Raw genomic sequence first — 15,960 nt, 5'->3', positions numbered from 1 at the left:
CCTATTATAAACACCAAACAATACTCAAGAATATTTATTAAAGTCAAAATCTTCCTCCAAACTCTCTCCTCAGAGGAAGCCTCTGGTAACAGTTCAGGATGTATTCTTGCAGATTCTTTTCTGTGCATGCACAAACATATCACTTTTTCTTCACAAAAATAAGCTCATCTGTACGTACTTCTCTGTGACTTGCTTTTCCACTGTAGGGCGGATGTCTCCCACCACAGCACACCTACGTCTCCCTCATCCTCCTCGACAGCTGTACAACATCCCACTGGTGACGCCTCCCTTCATTCAACAAATATTTATTGAACCCTGTTGAGTGATGCAAAGGAGCCCTGGTGGTGCAGTGGTTAAGTACTCAGCTGCTAACTGAAAGGTCAGTAGTTCGAATCTACCAGCCGCTCGCTCCATGGGAGAAAGATGTGGTAGTCTGCTTCTGTAAAGATTACAGCCTTGGGAACCCTATACAGTAGTTCTACTCTGTCCTACAGGGTTGCTATGAGTCAGAACTGACTCTCTGGCAATGGATTTTGTTTTTGTTTTTTTTTTTGGGTGGTGCAAATGGTTTACACGCCTGGCTGTTAACTGAAAGGTTGGAAGTTCAAGTTCACCCAGAGTCAACTCAGAAGAAAGGTCTGGCAATCTACTTCCAAAAAATCGGCTATTGAAAACCCTGTGAAATACAGTTCTACTCTGACATATATGGGGTCCCCCATAAGTTGGAATTAACTATTATGTTTGGTAAAGTAGAGGGTCAGTGAAAACGAGAGAAACTCTCAATGAGAAGAACTGACATAACAGCTACACAAAAATGGTGTGGCAGGGGTGGCGTCTGACCTCCTCCAACTTCTCAAGGAGGAAGGAAAATCAAGATCAACAGCCCAAGGCTGATTCCTATGAGGTGGAGGTCACACATGCCTCCTCCCTCTCCCCTTTTCACTAATTCTAACACCAACTGCTCCTTCCACCGTACTCTTTACCTCTCTGCTGGGTTTGATAATTTGTTGCAATGGTCACATTGCACTCACAGGCAATACTCACGATTATGGGGTTTATTAGGTTAAAATTCAGGTTCAGGAATGCTCAAGATACAGTTCTTCGATCAGGACAGCCTCTTCTCAGCCCTGCCTGCAGGCACACCTTTCTCTGGCCCCTCAGCCTCTGCCCTGTTCGGACAAGTGTTACAAAGGTCTTTTAGCTCTGCTGACAAATGCCTGAAGGCACCCCACTTCGTCAGTAAGCCTCATGCCTGAAGTCACTCAGCTTTCTCGCTCTGTGGGCCAGGAAGCCCCACCACAGCTGTCTTGTACCAGTCTCCTGATTTCCTGCCATCTCGTACCGCTATCTCTCTCTGTCTCCTGGATCTAGGAGGTTCTCGGAGCAGGGATCCCAGGTCCAAATGATGCACTCCACTCCTGGATCTTCTTTCTTGGTGGTGTTGAGATCCTCCCTTCCCACCTCTAGGATGGCTCGTTTAAGCCTAGCAGGATGGTAAAACTGACCAATGCCCTTGTTAGGGTTCCATACACTTTATTTGCATGGTCCCACCCCCACAAGGGTGTCATGCACCTTATTTGCATTATTACCAAGCTATCCAGTCCCCCTTGGTGGGCCACAAGCACCTCATTTGCATAGTCTCACCCATCATTTGGTGGGAGATACAAAGACTATGGCTAGAAGGGCATATTAAGTAATTCACTGTACCACAAGCCACAACAATTGACTTAAACATATCAAAGATCATGAAGATGGTACAGGACTGGGCAACGCTTTGTTCTGTTGTCTTAGTTATCTAGTGCTGCTATAACAGAAATACCACAAGTGGGTGGCTTTAACAAACAGAAATTTATTTTCTCATAGTTTAGGAGACTAGAAGTCCAAATTCAGGGTGGCAGCTCTAGGAGAGGCTTTCTCGTGTTGGCTCTGGGGGAAGGTCCTTGACTCTTTTCAGCTTCTTTTCCTCAGTTCCTTGGTGATCTTCACGTGGCCTGGCATCTATCTTCCCCCATCTCTGCTTGCTAAAATCTGCTCCTTTTATATCTTGAAGGTGATTCGCCTAAGAGGTATCCTATACTAATGTGGTTCATTAACATAATAAAGAAAACCCTATTCCCAAATGGGATTACATCCACAAGCATAAAGAAAAACCATTGCTGTCAAGTCAAATTATAACTCATAGCGACTCTATAGGACAGAGTAGAACTGCCCCATAGCTTATAGTTTCCAAGGCTGTAAATCTTTACGGAAGCAGACTGTTACATCTTTCTCCCACGGAGTGGCTGGTAGGTTCGAACTGCCGGCCTTTTGGTTAGCAGCGAGTGCTTAACCACTGCACCACCACATATTTTTGGCAGACACAATTCAATCCATAACATACAGATAAGGCCATCACGAGTCAGAGACAACTTGATGACAACTAACCACAATAATCGTGGCAGGCTCTGAACTAGACATGGGGACACCATGGATGAGGTGTCTGACCCTGTGAAGCTCATGTTGTAATGGGAGAGAGATAAGTAAACAGCACCAGGAGAGTGTCCAGGGCCAGATAAAGGTAAGGATTCTCTAAGGCCCTCCTACTTTATCTACCACTGATTCTGTTGTTCCCCCTCAACACTTTTCCAACATCTAACTCAGTGCTTATGCTCACTTAGCTCCCAACTTCAAGAGCCTGGTGGCATTCAATTTAATTTAAAGCACAAGGAAGTTATTTATACTCAAAAGGCTCTATGTCCATGCTGGGTTCCTTTAGCCTTGACCTTGACTGTGACTTTGAGTAACTATTACCATCGCTCAACAAGTGCTCAGCTCTTCCTCTGAAATGTGTCCCTCTTCTCTCCATATTGCTCTGTCTCCACCGTGGTCTGAGCCACCAGAGTCTCCTGCTGGGATGGCTGTAACAGCCTCCTTACCTGTCTGCCTCCTTCTGTTCTCTCCCCTTGATAATCAATCCATTCTCTGCACAGCAGCCAGAGGGAACTTCTAAAAAACATATTTTGGACCTGTCACTCCCCTGCTTACATCCTCCAATGACCTCCCTTTGGACTTAGAATAAAAATCTAAACTTCTCCCAGGCCCACAAAGGCCCATGTAAGCAGGCGTCTGCTTGTCCCATCCCTTTCTACCCCCTCCCACTCATTCCATTTCAGTCACACAGAGTCCCCCAAACATGCCAGTTTGTTCCTCTTCCACCAGAGCTTCCTGGGCCTGGTCCCCTGGTCTTGGCTGAGATGATACCTCACAGAGGCCTCTCTTGACCACTCTATCTAAATTGGGAGCCCTGCCCCAATCATTCTCTCTCACATTTCCCTGGGTTTCCTTCTCCAGACCACTTGTCTGAGATTATCTTGTTCAGTACTGGTTTCCTTATGTCTGTCTAGGGTCTTAGGACGGTAGGACAGGCCAGGCTTGGGAATTTTGGGCAGCTGGGGGAAGTGGAAGTGCTGGGCTGGAGCTTCCTGCTCACCACTAGCTTAGATCTCTGTGTCCTTCCAGGCCTGAGATTTTCATGGGCACAGCCTCTTGAAGTCCTCCAAACACTCTAGAAAGATTAGTATTGTTATTCTCATTTTACAGAGGAAGAAACTATGGTTTAGAGAGGGAAAAATTTTGTGTGACATAGGCATGTCAGTGGTATGTCAGCTGGACTTTGAACCCCGTTCTACTGGCTCCAGGGCAAGTAGTCCCAACCATACCACAATGACTCTTCTCCAAGCCTCAGTGTCCCAAACCAAGGCTACATGGCCCATACACAACAGAGCTAGAATTCTAACTCAGGCCTGTCTCACCCCAAATCCAGTGTCTTGGCCTGGTACCACTTCTCCCTCTCTGAGAAGCGAAGGGAAGGGAAACTTCCTGGGTTCCCAGCCCATGGTCTGCAGGGAGATAAATGCCCCACCCGTGCTAAGTCTGGTAGTCAGGCCCACTCTGCTTCCTGTTGGGGTGGCCTGAGGTTATTCATGGTCACAGCCCAGGAGTCAGTCAAGCCTCAGGACATCCTTGGCTGGTTCCTTCCTCTGAAATCTTCTCCTGGGGTGAGATAGCTACAGACTCTTCCCCCATGGAGCAGGCTCAGCAAAGGTTAGCGAAAGTGTGGGCACACAGCTTAGCACTCTAGAAACTGCACTCCAGGGTCAAGACCTTAGTGAAGTGATTTAAACTCTCCAGGCATCAATTTCCCTGTCTGTAAGTGGGAATAAAGAATAGCACTGGGAGCAGCTATTATCATTTTTCTCCCATTTGGCTGTGTTTTCTAAACGATGGGACAAACTGGAGAGAAGCATGGATCACCAATCATTTTATGGCTAGGAAAACTGAAAGAGGGATGTGGAAAAAAATTAGAAACCTCAGTTCTTGATTACATCTCCAGACTCAACTCATCCCTAAATTCAATCTGATCTGCCTCCTAAATGCTTCTCAGACCCATCCTCTTGTTTTCCCCCCAGTGCTGAAGTTCTATCATCATCTCTTGCCTGGATCGCCATAAATAGTCCCTCACTCCTGTATCTGTTTCCCATCACCCCTCCACATTACCTATAGCCAGAGCAAGCTTCTTACAATGAAAAGCAAATCTGACATGTTACTGACCTGCTTAAAACCTGTCGGTGGCTCCCCTGTGCCCTTGGGAAAATTAAAACTCTTTACTCTGGTCTACAAGGCTCTGTGAGATATGGCCGCTGCCACCCTTTCTAGTCTCATATCTTGCCTGTCTCTCAAATCACAATGCAGTCATCTGGTACTTGGAATTTTCTGTAGACACTGTGTTCTCTCTGGCTGCCAGACCTCTGCATATGCAGCTCACTGCCTGGATCCTACATGCATCCTGCAGGTGGCTTGCATCGCTTTATGTAAGAAGCCTTCTCTCTGAGCACCCTGTCTCCCCCCTCGGTCCCTCCTTGGAGCTCCCCTGTTGTTGTTAGGTGCCTTCGAGTGGGTTCCGACTCATAGCAACCCTAGGTACAACTTCCTAGACTCTTGCATGTCCAGTATTACAGCTCTTATCCATCAGATTTACCACTGCCTGTGTCCCTGTCTGCTTCTCTACCTGGTCCTGAGCCTGGAGAGGGCAGGCCCATGGGGCTCATGCTAAGTCCCAGAGCCTGGCTCAGAGCAGATTACCCGCTAAACATCTGGGGACTGCATGAGTGAATTACAATTATGTCCAGGGTCTTCTTTGTGTCAGGAGGTACGAGGCTCTGGAAGCAGTCCCTGTCTCCAGAGCAACTAGTTAATCCAGTTGGGGGACCAGCCATAACTAGGCAAGAAACTAAACGACAACAAATGGCTTCGATAACAGCTTGGGAGGAAAGAAGCTGGGTCACGAGGCTGCATCACCTCCTCGGTGAAGCCTTTTCAGACACTTCTCAATGCTGAGAAGTTGAGATTTGGGGACGAAAGACTAGGATCTAGTCCAGGTGAACTGTCTGCGTGTCAGTTTTCTGAGAAATGCGGCTACCTCCCAGGCCTGATTTGGTGTTTAACGAGCTCAAGTCTGCAGGAATACTGGAAGGCCGTTCCAGCGACAGTTTTCACATGGTTTCTCCTCCTCATTGTTTCTTCTTTTCTTCTTCTCGCGCTCTCCTCCCCGCCTAGGAAGCCCTGGCTCCCCACCCCGCGACCTCCCACTGCCTTTCCGGGGCCCCTCTCCTTTTCCCTCCGCTTCGCCCTAACCGAGGAGGCAAACCCAGCTGTGCAGCACACCAATCCGAAGGCCCTCGGCCACCTCTGTCTCCCGCGAGTCCCGCCTCACACCGCCATCCACCAATCGGGGGCAGGGACGCTGCTCCGCCCCCGCCCCTCCGGGCCGCCCAATCGCGGGCAGGCTGAGCCGCCGGCGCTCCGCCCCTCTCGCGCTAAGCGGCGGCTCCGCAGGCGGCCGCGCAGGGCCTCGGCATTCTCGCCGCGGCGCAGCGCAGCGTCGGGCTCGGGCAGGCGGCGGCGGCGGCGACGTCCGGAGCGCAGGCGGCAGCGCTGCTGCTCACGGGGTGCTAGGCAGAGGCGGCGGGTGAGGGGGGCGCCACCGGCCGGGCCGGAGGGGTCTCTCAGCTCCGCCAGGGCCCGCGGAGCGGGATCCAGGACCGAGGAGGAGGCGGCGTCCCCGCTGCTCCGGGCCGGGCCCGGTGCCCGCCCGGAGGAGGCTGACGGCCGGACGTTCCTGGCCTGAGCACGGACGCCGAACCCGAGACCCCTGTCCGGAGCGCCCCCGACGTGTCTCCCGGAGAGGCTCCCCCCAGAGCTCCCAGCCGCCCCCTGGGGGTGCCTTGAGCTTCCCCCTGGACTCACCTGCGCAGGCCGCCTGCCATCCAGGTGCGGGGGCGTGTGTGCGGCGAAGGTGCCTCCCCCGGCCGCCAGCGAGGCGGGGGCGGGGCCTCCCTCCGCCCTCAGCCTCACCGGTCTCCCAGCCGCTTTCAGTCTCACCGGTCCGCCCGCCGCGCCTGGTCGCGCGGCGTGAGCTCCCCGGGGACCGCGGCTCGGGATGCTGTCCGCCAGCGCGGCCGCTCGCGCACCGCCCGCCACCCCTGCCCTTGCCTCCTGGGCCATGCCCCGCTGTTTACATGCCGGTGAAGCCTCCGGCCGCTCCGATCCGCTCCGAGCTCCGGCCCACCGAGGGTGAAGCCACCCGACCTGCGAACTGGACTGGACACTCAGAACGTCCGCCCATTCTGCCGTCTCCGCCACCTTCTGGGCGGGATCCGGCTCTAGTGTTTTGAGGAGGGGGTGTGGTGTAGGGAAAGGAATCCTGGGGATTTCTACCCCACCTTTTTTTCTTGGCCTTCGGGGCTTCAGACTCAGGGAACTCGTCCATGGCTTTCTTGATGAAGAAGAAGAAATTCAAATTCCAAACCACTTTTACTCTGGAAGAGCTGACTGCGGTCCCCTTCGTGAACGGGGTCCTCTTCTGCAAGGTCCGGCTGCTGGATGGCGGGGATTTTGTCAGCTTGTCGTCAAGGTAGGAGCTGGGGGCGGCTGGGGCCCTTGTGGAAGCCTGGTGCCTGCAGGGGAGGGAAGTGATGAGCAAAACACATCCAGTTGGCAAGAGTGAAAGGGTCTCATTGGGGGCCAGGGAGAGTCTTGCGGATTGTGTGTGTGTGCGTTGGCGGAGTTGCACAAGGCTGGACTGGCCGATTGGAAGTCTTGGGCCTGAGGAAGTTGGCAGGGTGCCGGGCGGCAGGTGATCAGCCAGATATCTGGGGGTCTATTCTTTTAGCCCCTACTTGGGGCCCTGCATGCAGCCCTCAGTAGGCCTATTCTGCAGACTTGCCGGATGAGCCCAGTGGAGTTTGTGCTTTCAGGGGATGGTAAGGGAGAGATGCCACCTGGAACCCCCTTCACCCCTGCCCTTGCACTCCAGCTGGCCACTTGAACTGTCGTATGATTTAGAGCCTTGCCAGCCACAGGTTCCCTGGCACTCCCCAGTGTCTAGGAAGGCCCTGGGCGGCTGGAGGGAGGTGGCTGGATTTTGGCCCTCCCAGTCCCCACTGAGTGACTGTCCCCTTCTGGCTAGAGCTGGGCCGCTTTGCATTGCAAATGCCCTTGTAGAGGAGGCTGGTGTCTGCTCTGAAGGAGGTTCTTTTGAGTGGAGTTTTGTGTTCCTCCCCATCTTGGCAGGTCCAGCTGCCCAGATTATTGCTGAAGGTGACAGAGTTCCCGGACTATGCCAGGCTGGCTGGACCCCCCGCCCCCCTACCCATCCAGGGTTACCCAGCTCTGGCCTGCTCAGGGGAGTTCAAATCCTGGCTCTATCACTCTCTGGACCTCAGTTTCCTCTTCTGGAAAATGGGTCTGATACAAGTCCCTTCTCAGAGAGCTGTGAAGTTTCAGTGAAAGAGAATGCAATGCAGGGCCTGGCCTAATGCCTGGAAATGCTGGTTCTCTTTCCTGGTGTGTCCCTTTGCTCCTTCAGGCTTCCTTGTGGGTGCAGTTAGTCAGAGCTGCCTCACTGTTCAAGGATGAGGGTGCATGCTGTAGATCTGGAGGCCGAGACCCAGAGAGGGGAAGAAGTGACTTGCCAGGGACCTTGCAGGTGGCAACTGACAACCTAACTTGGCCTGTTTGGGGACCTGTTGGATGCATCCGGAAGTTGAATGCACTGCTGGAGGTAGGGAGAGGAGCGTGCAGCCTGCTCCAAGTTTAGGAATCTCTGTGTAGACAGGGTGGGATGCCTTTTCTGTGTGCTCTGGCCGCTGCTGAGGCCTGGAGGCTCCCCGCTCTGCTGGGAGCCGCTTATCTGAGGAATTCGGACAGGCTGTCCTTCTCAGCCGGGGTAGGGACCATCCTCAGTTGCCTGGGAAGCCTACTATCTGCGGCCACCCACACTAGGGGCCCAAGGTTTCTGGGAGAGGGCTGTGTCCAGAGCTAGGGCCTAGAACCTGTCATTCACTGGCTGCATCACCTTGGGCAAGTTACCTAGTCTCTCTGATTCTAAGAGGCAGCATTTATGGGTGCTATGGCTCATCATTTTACAAGCACTTCTCGCTTAATCCCTTGACTGTGCCGTGGAGCAGAGAGAGCAGGATTATTATCCTCATTTTACAGAAATGGACACTGAGGCTCTGAGAGGGAGTGATTTGCCTGAGTTGGTATGTTGGAGCCCAGATTCAAACTCAGGGTGTGCTTTTAACCACTACCCTGTTCTGCCTCTGAGCCTCAGTCTCCTTTTCAGTAAAGTGGGGAAGTCATACCCCTCCTAGGGTTGTGATGGGGGAATGGATAATACAGGTTTCCTCTGCTATCAGAAAGTAGAGCACGTTCCTGTGAAATTTTTCGTAAGCCGAAATGATGTAAAGTGAAGAAACAATTACCATTAATTTATACGGGAAAAAATTTTTTACATTCCCAAGACCCAAAAAGTAACCCACCAAATCATACCAAATAACGCATAAAACCCGTACGAGCTCTCCTAGGCTTTTCTGATATCTTAGGACACATCTTGCTAACGAATGCAGTAAATAAATCAAGACAAAACACTGGCTTACAGACACCTTTCAAAGCTGTGGCGGCTTGATGATGAGATGTTGAGTGTAGTTCCTGGGGAACGAGCTTGGCACTCCACTCTCGCTGCTCTGGGTACGTGCTGGTGCAAGACAAATGCTGAACGCTATTTCCGCTTTTCACCTTTTTTCGTAAAAGCGAAAATCCTCTTTGGATTTCTTTTGGTTAGCAAAAACAGGTACTAATGTAAGTCTTCTGTAAAAGCAAAGTAGCATAAAGCAAACTTTTGAAAAGTGGGTGATACCTATGTATATACCATGTCTGGCCCAGGCGAAGTGCTACAGCAGTTGTGGTTACTATGGGCAGAGGGCCCAGGCCCCACCCCTTCCGGTGTCTTAGAGTGACCGGGTAGACTCTGCAGGGGGCCTGCATGTGTGCTGGGGAGCAGGGTCTTGGTTACCACCGAGAAGTTGATATCAAGCTCCAGACTATGTTTTTGCCTGACCTCCCAGGCCCTGGAGCCTCTGTTTCCCTACCTATAGGACTCTATCCACCTTAAACTTGTTCCTTCATCTGGGAAAGTCTGGAAAGTTCCAGGCCTTGGCCCACAGCATTTGGATTTCACCTTTGCCTCCCCTTCTTCCCTCTTGGCAAGGAGACGCAGATTCCTCGAACCCTGGTGAACCCAAATAGCCTCTCCCAGCCCTCCTGCTGGGTGAAACCTGAGTGAAGCCGAGGAGAAAAGAGGCCCCCAAGGCTGGGCACTTAGTAGATGCTGGATACCTGTTTGCTGCTGGGCAGGTGTGACTGGAGAGACCCTACAGTGACATTGGGACCTGAAGCTAGTTTTGAGCTGGTTGGCTTTTCCTGGAGTCTGGGAGAGGGTGGTTCCTGGGTTCTTGCCTCCCTTTCCCCATACCCCACCCTGGCCTGTAGCTTAGGAGCCCTGCTTTACAGCCTGTTTCTCTAAATAGCCAATGCCCTGTTGTTATTGAGTTGTGTCTTAGTCATCTAGTACTGCTATAACAGTAATGCTACAAGTGGATGGTGTTAATGAAGAGAGGTTTTATTTCCTCACAGTCAAAGTAGGCTAAAAGTCCAATTTCAGTGTGTCAGCTCCAGGGGAAGTCTTTTCCTCTCTGTCAGCCTTCTCTTCGGTGTTCCCCCAGACTAGGAGCTTCTCGGCTCAGGGACCCCAGTCCAAAGGACGCGCTCTGCTCCTGGCACTGCTTTCTTGACGGTATGAGGTCCCCCTGTCTCTCTGCTCACTTCTGTCTTTTATATCTCAAGAGATTGCCTCAGGACACAATCCAGTCTTGTAGATCAGGTCCTTCCCTACTAACACAACTGCCATCCATCCTCCGTCATTAACATCATAGAGGCAGGTTTACAACATACAGGAAAATCACACAGTACCAGGAATCATGGCCTAGCCAAATTGATACACACATTTTTTGGGGGACATAATTCAAACCATGACAAGTTGGGATAGGGTCATATCCAGTAGCGTATTCCCCTCAACCCAGAGGAGCCCCCCACCAAGATGGCCCTGAGACCCAGTGGTAGCAACATGGGTGGTGTCAGAGTGAGGCCGGGTAACACAGCTTTGACGTGACCCAATTTGAGCAGGTAGAACAGGTGGTGCCTTGGGCTGTTCCTCAGCCTCGTCTTTCTAAGGCCTCCTTATGAACGATAATCCTCACAGCTAACATGTTTTGAGTGCCTGTACTATGTGCCAGGTGCTGTGTTGGGGCGTTTGAAAATGGTATTTCTGTTAATCCTCTCAGCCATCCAGAAAGGCACTGAGGCCAGAGAGATGAAGCCACAAGCCAAAGGTCACCCAGCTGCTAAATGGCAGAATGGGGAAAAGAATGATTTATCATTATGTTTTGAGCCACTTTTTTTTCCTCTAAATTTTATTTATTTTGTTGTTGTTGAGAATATGCATAGTAAAAATACATTAACAGTTTCTACATGTACAGTTTAGTGACATTGATTACATTTGAGTTGTGCAGCCATGCTCACCCTTTTCTCAGTTCTCATTAACATAAACTCACTGCCCCCTAAGGTTCCTATCTCGTCTTCCGAGTTGCTGTTGTCAATTTGATCCCATACTGATAGTTCTTAATAGAGCGTAATGCTCAACCCGAAAAACCAAACCCATTGCCATCGCGTTGATTCCGACTCATAATGCTCAAGGCAGACCTTTTTTACTAGTTAAACTAAACTATTGCTCAGTTTTAAGATGACTTCAGGGAATATTTTTGGTTAAGGTTTCAAGATTATCTCAGGACAATAGTTACAGGGGTTCATCCACCCTCCACACCTCTAGAAAGTCTAGAGTCCGTGAGAATTTGAAATTCAATTCTGTACTTACCCTCTTTTGATCAAGATTCTTCTATGCACTCTTTGATCAAAGTGTTCAGTAATGGTAGCTGGGCACCATCCAGTTCTGGTGTCATGGCAAACGAGGCGGTTGTTCATGGAGGCAATTAGCCTCACCTTCCATATCCTCCTCCTCTTCCTGATTCTCCTTCTTCCTCTATTGCTCCGGGTGAATAGAGACCAATTATTGTGCCTTGGATGGCTGCTTGCAAGCTGTTAAGACCCCAGGCACTAGGTAACAGAATAGAAGGTAGAACAGAAGCACTAAACATATTATTAGGCCAATTAACTGGGATGTCCCATGAAACTATGACTCTAAACCTCCAAACTAAGGAACCAAGTCCCATGAGGTATTTAGTTCTGCATAAGCAGCCTCAGCAGCTGCTCTTTTTTTTTGTTGTTGTTGTAAATATATCTATTGCACAACTTTTGCCAATTCACTTTTTACAGGTGTACAACTTATTGACAGCAATTACAGTATTCAGCTATGTAAGCCTACCCTTAATTAATGTGATTTTTCCATCACCGTTAACCCCTCACTTTCCTCTCCCTCCTACCCCTGGTAACCACTAATAAACTTTGGTCTATGTACATTTGCCTTTTCTTGTCTTTTTGTATAAGTGAGGTCATACATATTTGTCCTTTTGTGGTTGGCTTATTTCATGCAGCATAATGTCTTCAAGCTCCATCCATACTGTAGAGTGTATCAAGACTTCATTTCTCTTACTGACTGAGTAGTATTTCATTGTATATAAGTACCACATTTTGTTTATCCATTCATCTGCTGATGGACACTTAGATTGTTTCCACCTTTTGGCTATTGTGAATAGTGCTGCAATGAACATTGGTGTACAAGTCTCTGAGTCTCTGCTTTCAAGTCTTTTGAGTATATACCTAGGAGTGGAATATGTTGGGTCATATGGTAGTTCTAGTTTTAGTTTTTTTGAGGAAACGCCACATTGTTTTTTACAATAGCTGTACCATTTTGCATTCCCACTAGCGAAGGATAAGGGTTCCAATTTCCCCACGTCCTCACCAACGTTTGTTACTTATTTTTATTATTATTATTTTTTGTGCTTTTGTTTGTTTTGTTTTTTTATCTTAGCCATCCTAGTGGGAGTGAAATGGTATCTCATTGTGGTTTTGATTTGCATGTCTCTGATGGCTAATGACATTGAGCATCTTTTCATGTGTTTGGTGGCCATTTGGATGTCCTCTTTGGTGAAATATTTATTCAAGTCCTTTACCCATTTTATGATTGGGTTATTTGTCTTTTTGTTATTAAGTTGTCAAAGTCTTATATATATTTTGGTTATTAGATTCTTGTTGGATATATGATTTCCCAAGATACTCTCCCAGTTGGTAGCTTGTCTTTTCACTTTTTTGGTAAAGTCTTTCCATGATAAAAGTTTTTAATTTATATGAGGTCTCATTTATTTATTTTGTTTTTTGCTGTTTGTGCTTTTGTTATTGTATTAGATAATCCATTGTTGAAAGCTAGGCCTGGCAGTGTTGTCCCTGCTTGTTCTTCTAAGAATTTTATGGTTTTAATTTGCATATTTAGGTCCTTAATCCATTTTGAATTTGTTTTTGTGTATGGTGTGAGGCATGCATCCTGTTTCATTTTTCTGCATCTGGAAATCCAATTTTCCCAGCACCATTTATTGAAGAGACTCTTCTTTCCCCATCAAATGGACTTAGCATCCTTGTCAAAAATTGGTAGACTATAGATGTGTGGGTTTGTTTTTGGACTCTCAATTCTCTTCCATTGGTCTGTGTGTCTGTTATACCAGTAGCAGGCTGTTTTGATGACTTTAGCTGTATAGTATGCTTTAAAATCGGGAAGTGTGAGGCCTCCTACTTTTTCTCCTCTTTTAACATTATTTTAGCTATTCGGGGCCTCTTGCCATTTCATATAAAGTTGAAGATTAGTTTTTCTATTTCTGTAAAGAAGGATGTTAGAATTTTGATCAGGATTGTGATGAATCTGTAGATTGTTTTGTGTAGTATTGACATCTTAACAATATTAAGTCTTCCATTCCATCGACATGGAACATCTTTCCATTTACTTAAGTCTTCTTTAATCTCTTTCAGCAGTGTTTTATAGTTTTCATTGTATAAGTCCTTCACATCCCTGGTTAGATTTATTTCTAGATGTTTGAACCACTCTTAATTGTGCAGTTGCTGTATGCCAGGGGCTTGCCGAGTACCTCAAATGCGTGATCTGTTGAGTTCTCAACAACCTGTGAGCTGATGGCATTATCTCCATTTATAGACGAGGAAACTGGGGTCCAGAGAGCTAAAGTGACTAGGCCTGTGTCACACAGCTAGGGAGTCACAGGGATAATATTTCAATTTGGGCAAGTCAAATCCAAAGTCCTGTGTTGCCTTGGTGGCAAAGTGTTGGAAGTAGCTAGAGACCCCTATGACATCCCAAGATGTTCTTTTCAGTGGGTTGAATGGTACAGAAAGACCAGATTTGGATAGTTTGGAGGCACCAAGCCAGGTCTTTTGAGGTCCAAGGAAAAGGATCCCCAGAGCCATAAGTTGGGGGTGGGATTGGCGTCACTGCCGTGGACTTGGGGCCAGGCATGAGCTGGCACCAGGCTACAATGGACACTTGCCAGAGTCCCCGCCCTGGAGCCCTGCTAGGCTAGTACATCCAAATGACATCCGCCAGGCTTTCCCCAGGGGACCTGGGAGAAATGCAGGGCTCCAGCCAAGTCTGGCAAGTCGGAAAGCGATGGGCCAGGCCCTGGTCTCACCAGGGTGGGCCAGGAGGCAGGCTTGCGGCCTCCAGCCACCCTGTCCAAGGCAGCCTTCAGACAGAAAGAATTCCAAAAATCCCAGGAGGTCTGTGCTTCTAGTTGGCACCGGTCACGTGGCTTATCCGTGCGCGTGGCTGGTGGTGCCAGGGGAGGGAAGCGTGAGGAAGCAGCTGACTCAACTCGCAGTGAGTCCTCTCTGGAAGAGACAAGCAGAGAGTATTTTCTCAGCCAACAGACAGAGAAACTGAGGCCCAGGGCAGAGAATGACTTGCCCAGGGTCAATTCATAGGAGGAGCTAATGGCACAGCTGGGTGGACTCTGGGCTAGCCCTGACCTCTGTCCCCTGTGCCTGTAGGCTGGGCTGCCAGAAGGAGAGGAGGGGCCCCTCAGGTGACTCCTCCTGCTCTGTTCTTGTGTGCCAGGCTGTCCAAAAAGCCGACTGTGTGACTTGAAGCAGCCCCCCCCCCCACTTTTTTTTCTTTGGCAGCTTTGAATCCTCAATTGGCTTTTCACTGGGATTTTTTGGGGGACTACCTGTTGAAAGAATGTGTGCCTGCTCTCAACACAGGTACTGCCTGCCTTCTGAGTGTCTCTGAGGGATGAGAGGCCTCTGAGGGATGTTGGGATTCCTTGGGCATGAGGAAGGCTTTGGACAGGTCAGCTCTGCACCCAGGCCCAGCCCTGGGATGCTAGGGTAAAGTGGTCTTTCTGCACGCACCACAGGCTTGGTCAGGTCCTCTGCTTCTCCAAGTCCCGGTCCCTCCCTCCTTGGAAAAAGCTGTGGAATGCCACTTGAAGCCACCATACTAGGAGGCCTGTTCTCAGGCATGTCTTAGTGAGGAGATGGATGCACGATTCTGCCCCTAAGGGCTAAGGGAAGCATGTAGAGGTACACTGGGACCACTGAGAAGAGAGCATCCACTTTCCTTCACAGAGCAGGTATTGTATGACCTGGGCTTTGGAGGCTGAGAATGTAGAGAGGGAGGAGGAGGCAGTTGGTCCCAGTGGCAAGGGGCTGGTGTAGTTAGTATACAGGAGGGGCTGGAGTAGATGAAGATGGACGATTGCCAGGCTGAGCAGGACCATTCACGGTCTTGAGGGTCCTGCCGAGGGGCAGGCAAACAATGTGACCAGGTTTGACAGTGAGGACAGTGGCTCTTGGCTGAGGGGAAGAAGATGCAACAGGGCCTGACCGGCGCTCAGTGAGGGACATTTGGTTTGGGTCACGTGGGCAGTGCTGGCCTGGCCTGGGTGAGTGACGGCAGGGAGAGAAAGGGAAGCGGGCAAACTGGAAAGAGTATTGGAAAGCCAAGTAGGCAGGTCACTTTCCTTGTCCTGAAGTGCTGGCACCATGCTGAGCAGTAGTAGGTGCCAGGAAATGGAAGTTCAGAGTGTGCACAGTGACTAAATGTAGCCAGGGTTTTGTTGACCTCCAAAAGTTTTTGATCACATAAAAATCCAGACTTTTGTTTTAAGTTGGAAGATCTGGTGCTGGTGCCACATGGCAGCATTAGGCTGCAGGGGCCTTGCAGCTGCCTCCTCACGCAGGCCTGCCTGCTCTCACCTCTTCTTGATCTCACTGCACATCTTTGGGTCCCCGTCCACGCCCATCTCCCTTGTTTTACTTGGCCCAGCCTGGTCCCCCGGGGGCCCCTGTGGGAGGCATTCCATGGGAATGCCTGAGGAGGCAAGGTGGCCTGTGGAGAGAAGTCCTGCTGGCAGGAGAAGTGAGCAGGCCCAGGCCAGGAGGCCTCAGAGGCCACCCTGGGTAACAAGGCTGTGGCACCAGGCCAGTTGCTGGCTTCCCGCAAGGTCAGACCGTGCTGCTGGTGGCTGTGGTGAGACCTGAAGCTGCCCAGCCCGTGCTTGGCCT

General features: G+C 49.9%; 1 protein-coding gene across 1 annotated transcript in view; it reads left to right on the top strand.

Moving 5' to 3' along the window:
* The first annotated feature begins 6,369 nt into the window (after positions 1–6,369).
* EEIG1 (estrogen-induced osteoclastogenesis regulator 1) overlaps positions 6,370–15,960 on the top strand; it is a 43,422-nt gene continuing 33,831 nt past the window's right edge. Inside the window, exon 1 of the mRNA XM_004375705.2 lies at positions 6,370–6,952. Within this exon, the coding sequence (XP_004375762.1) occupies positions 6,807–6,952 (146 nt within the window). The 5' untranslated portion in view covers positions 6,370–6,806. The remainder of the gene's footprint in view (positions 6,953–15,960) is intronic.

This window comes from Trichechus manatus, unplaced genomic scaffold (assembly GCF_000243295.1).
Source record: "Trichechus manatus latirostris isolate Lorelei unplaced genomic scaffold, TriManLat1.0 scaffold00038, whole genome shotgun sequence".
Lineage (NCBI taxonomy): Eukaryota > Metazoa > Chordata > Mammalia > Sirenia > Trichechidae > Trichechus > Trichechus manatus.
The sequence above is the reverse complement of the archived record's forward strand: the minus strand, read 5'-3'. Positions and strand labels throughout refer to the sequence as shown.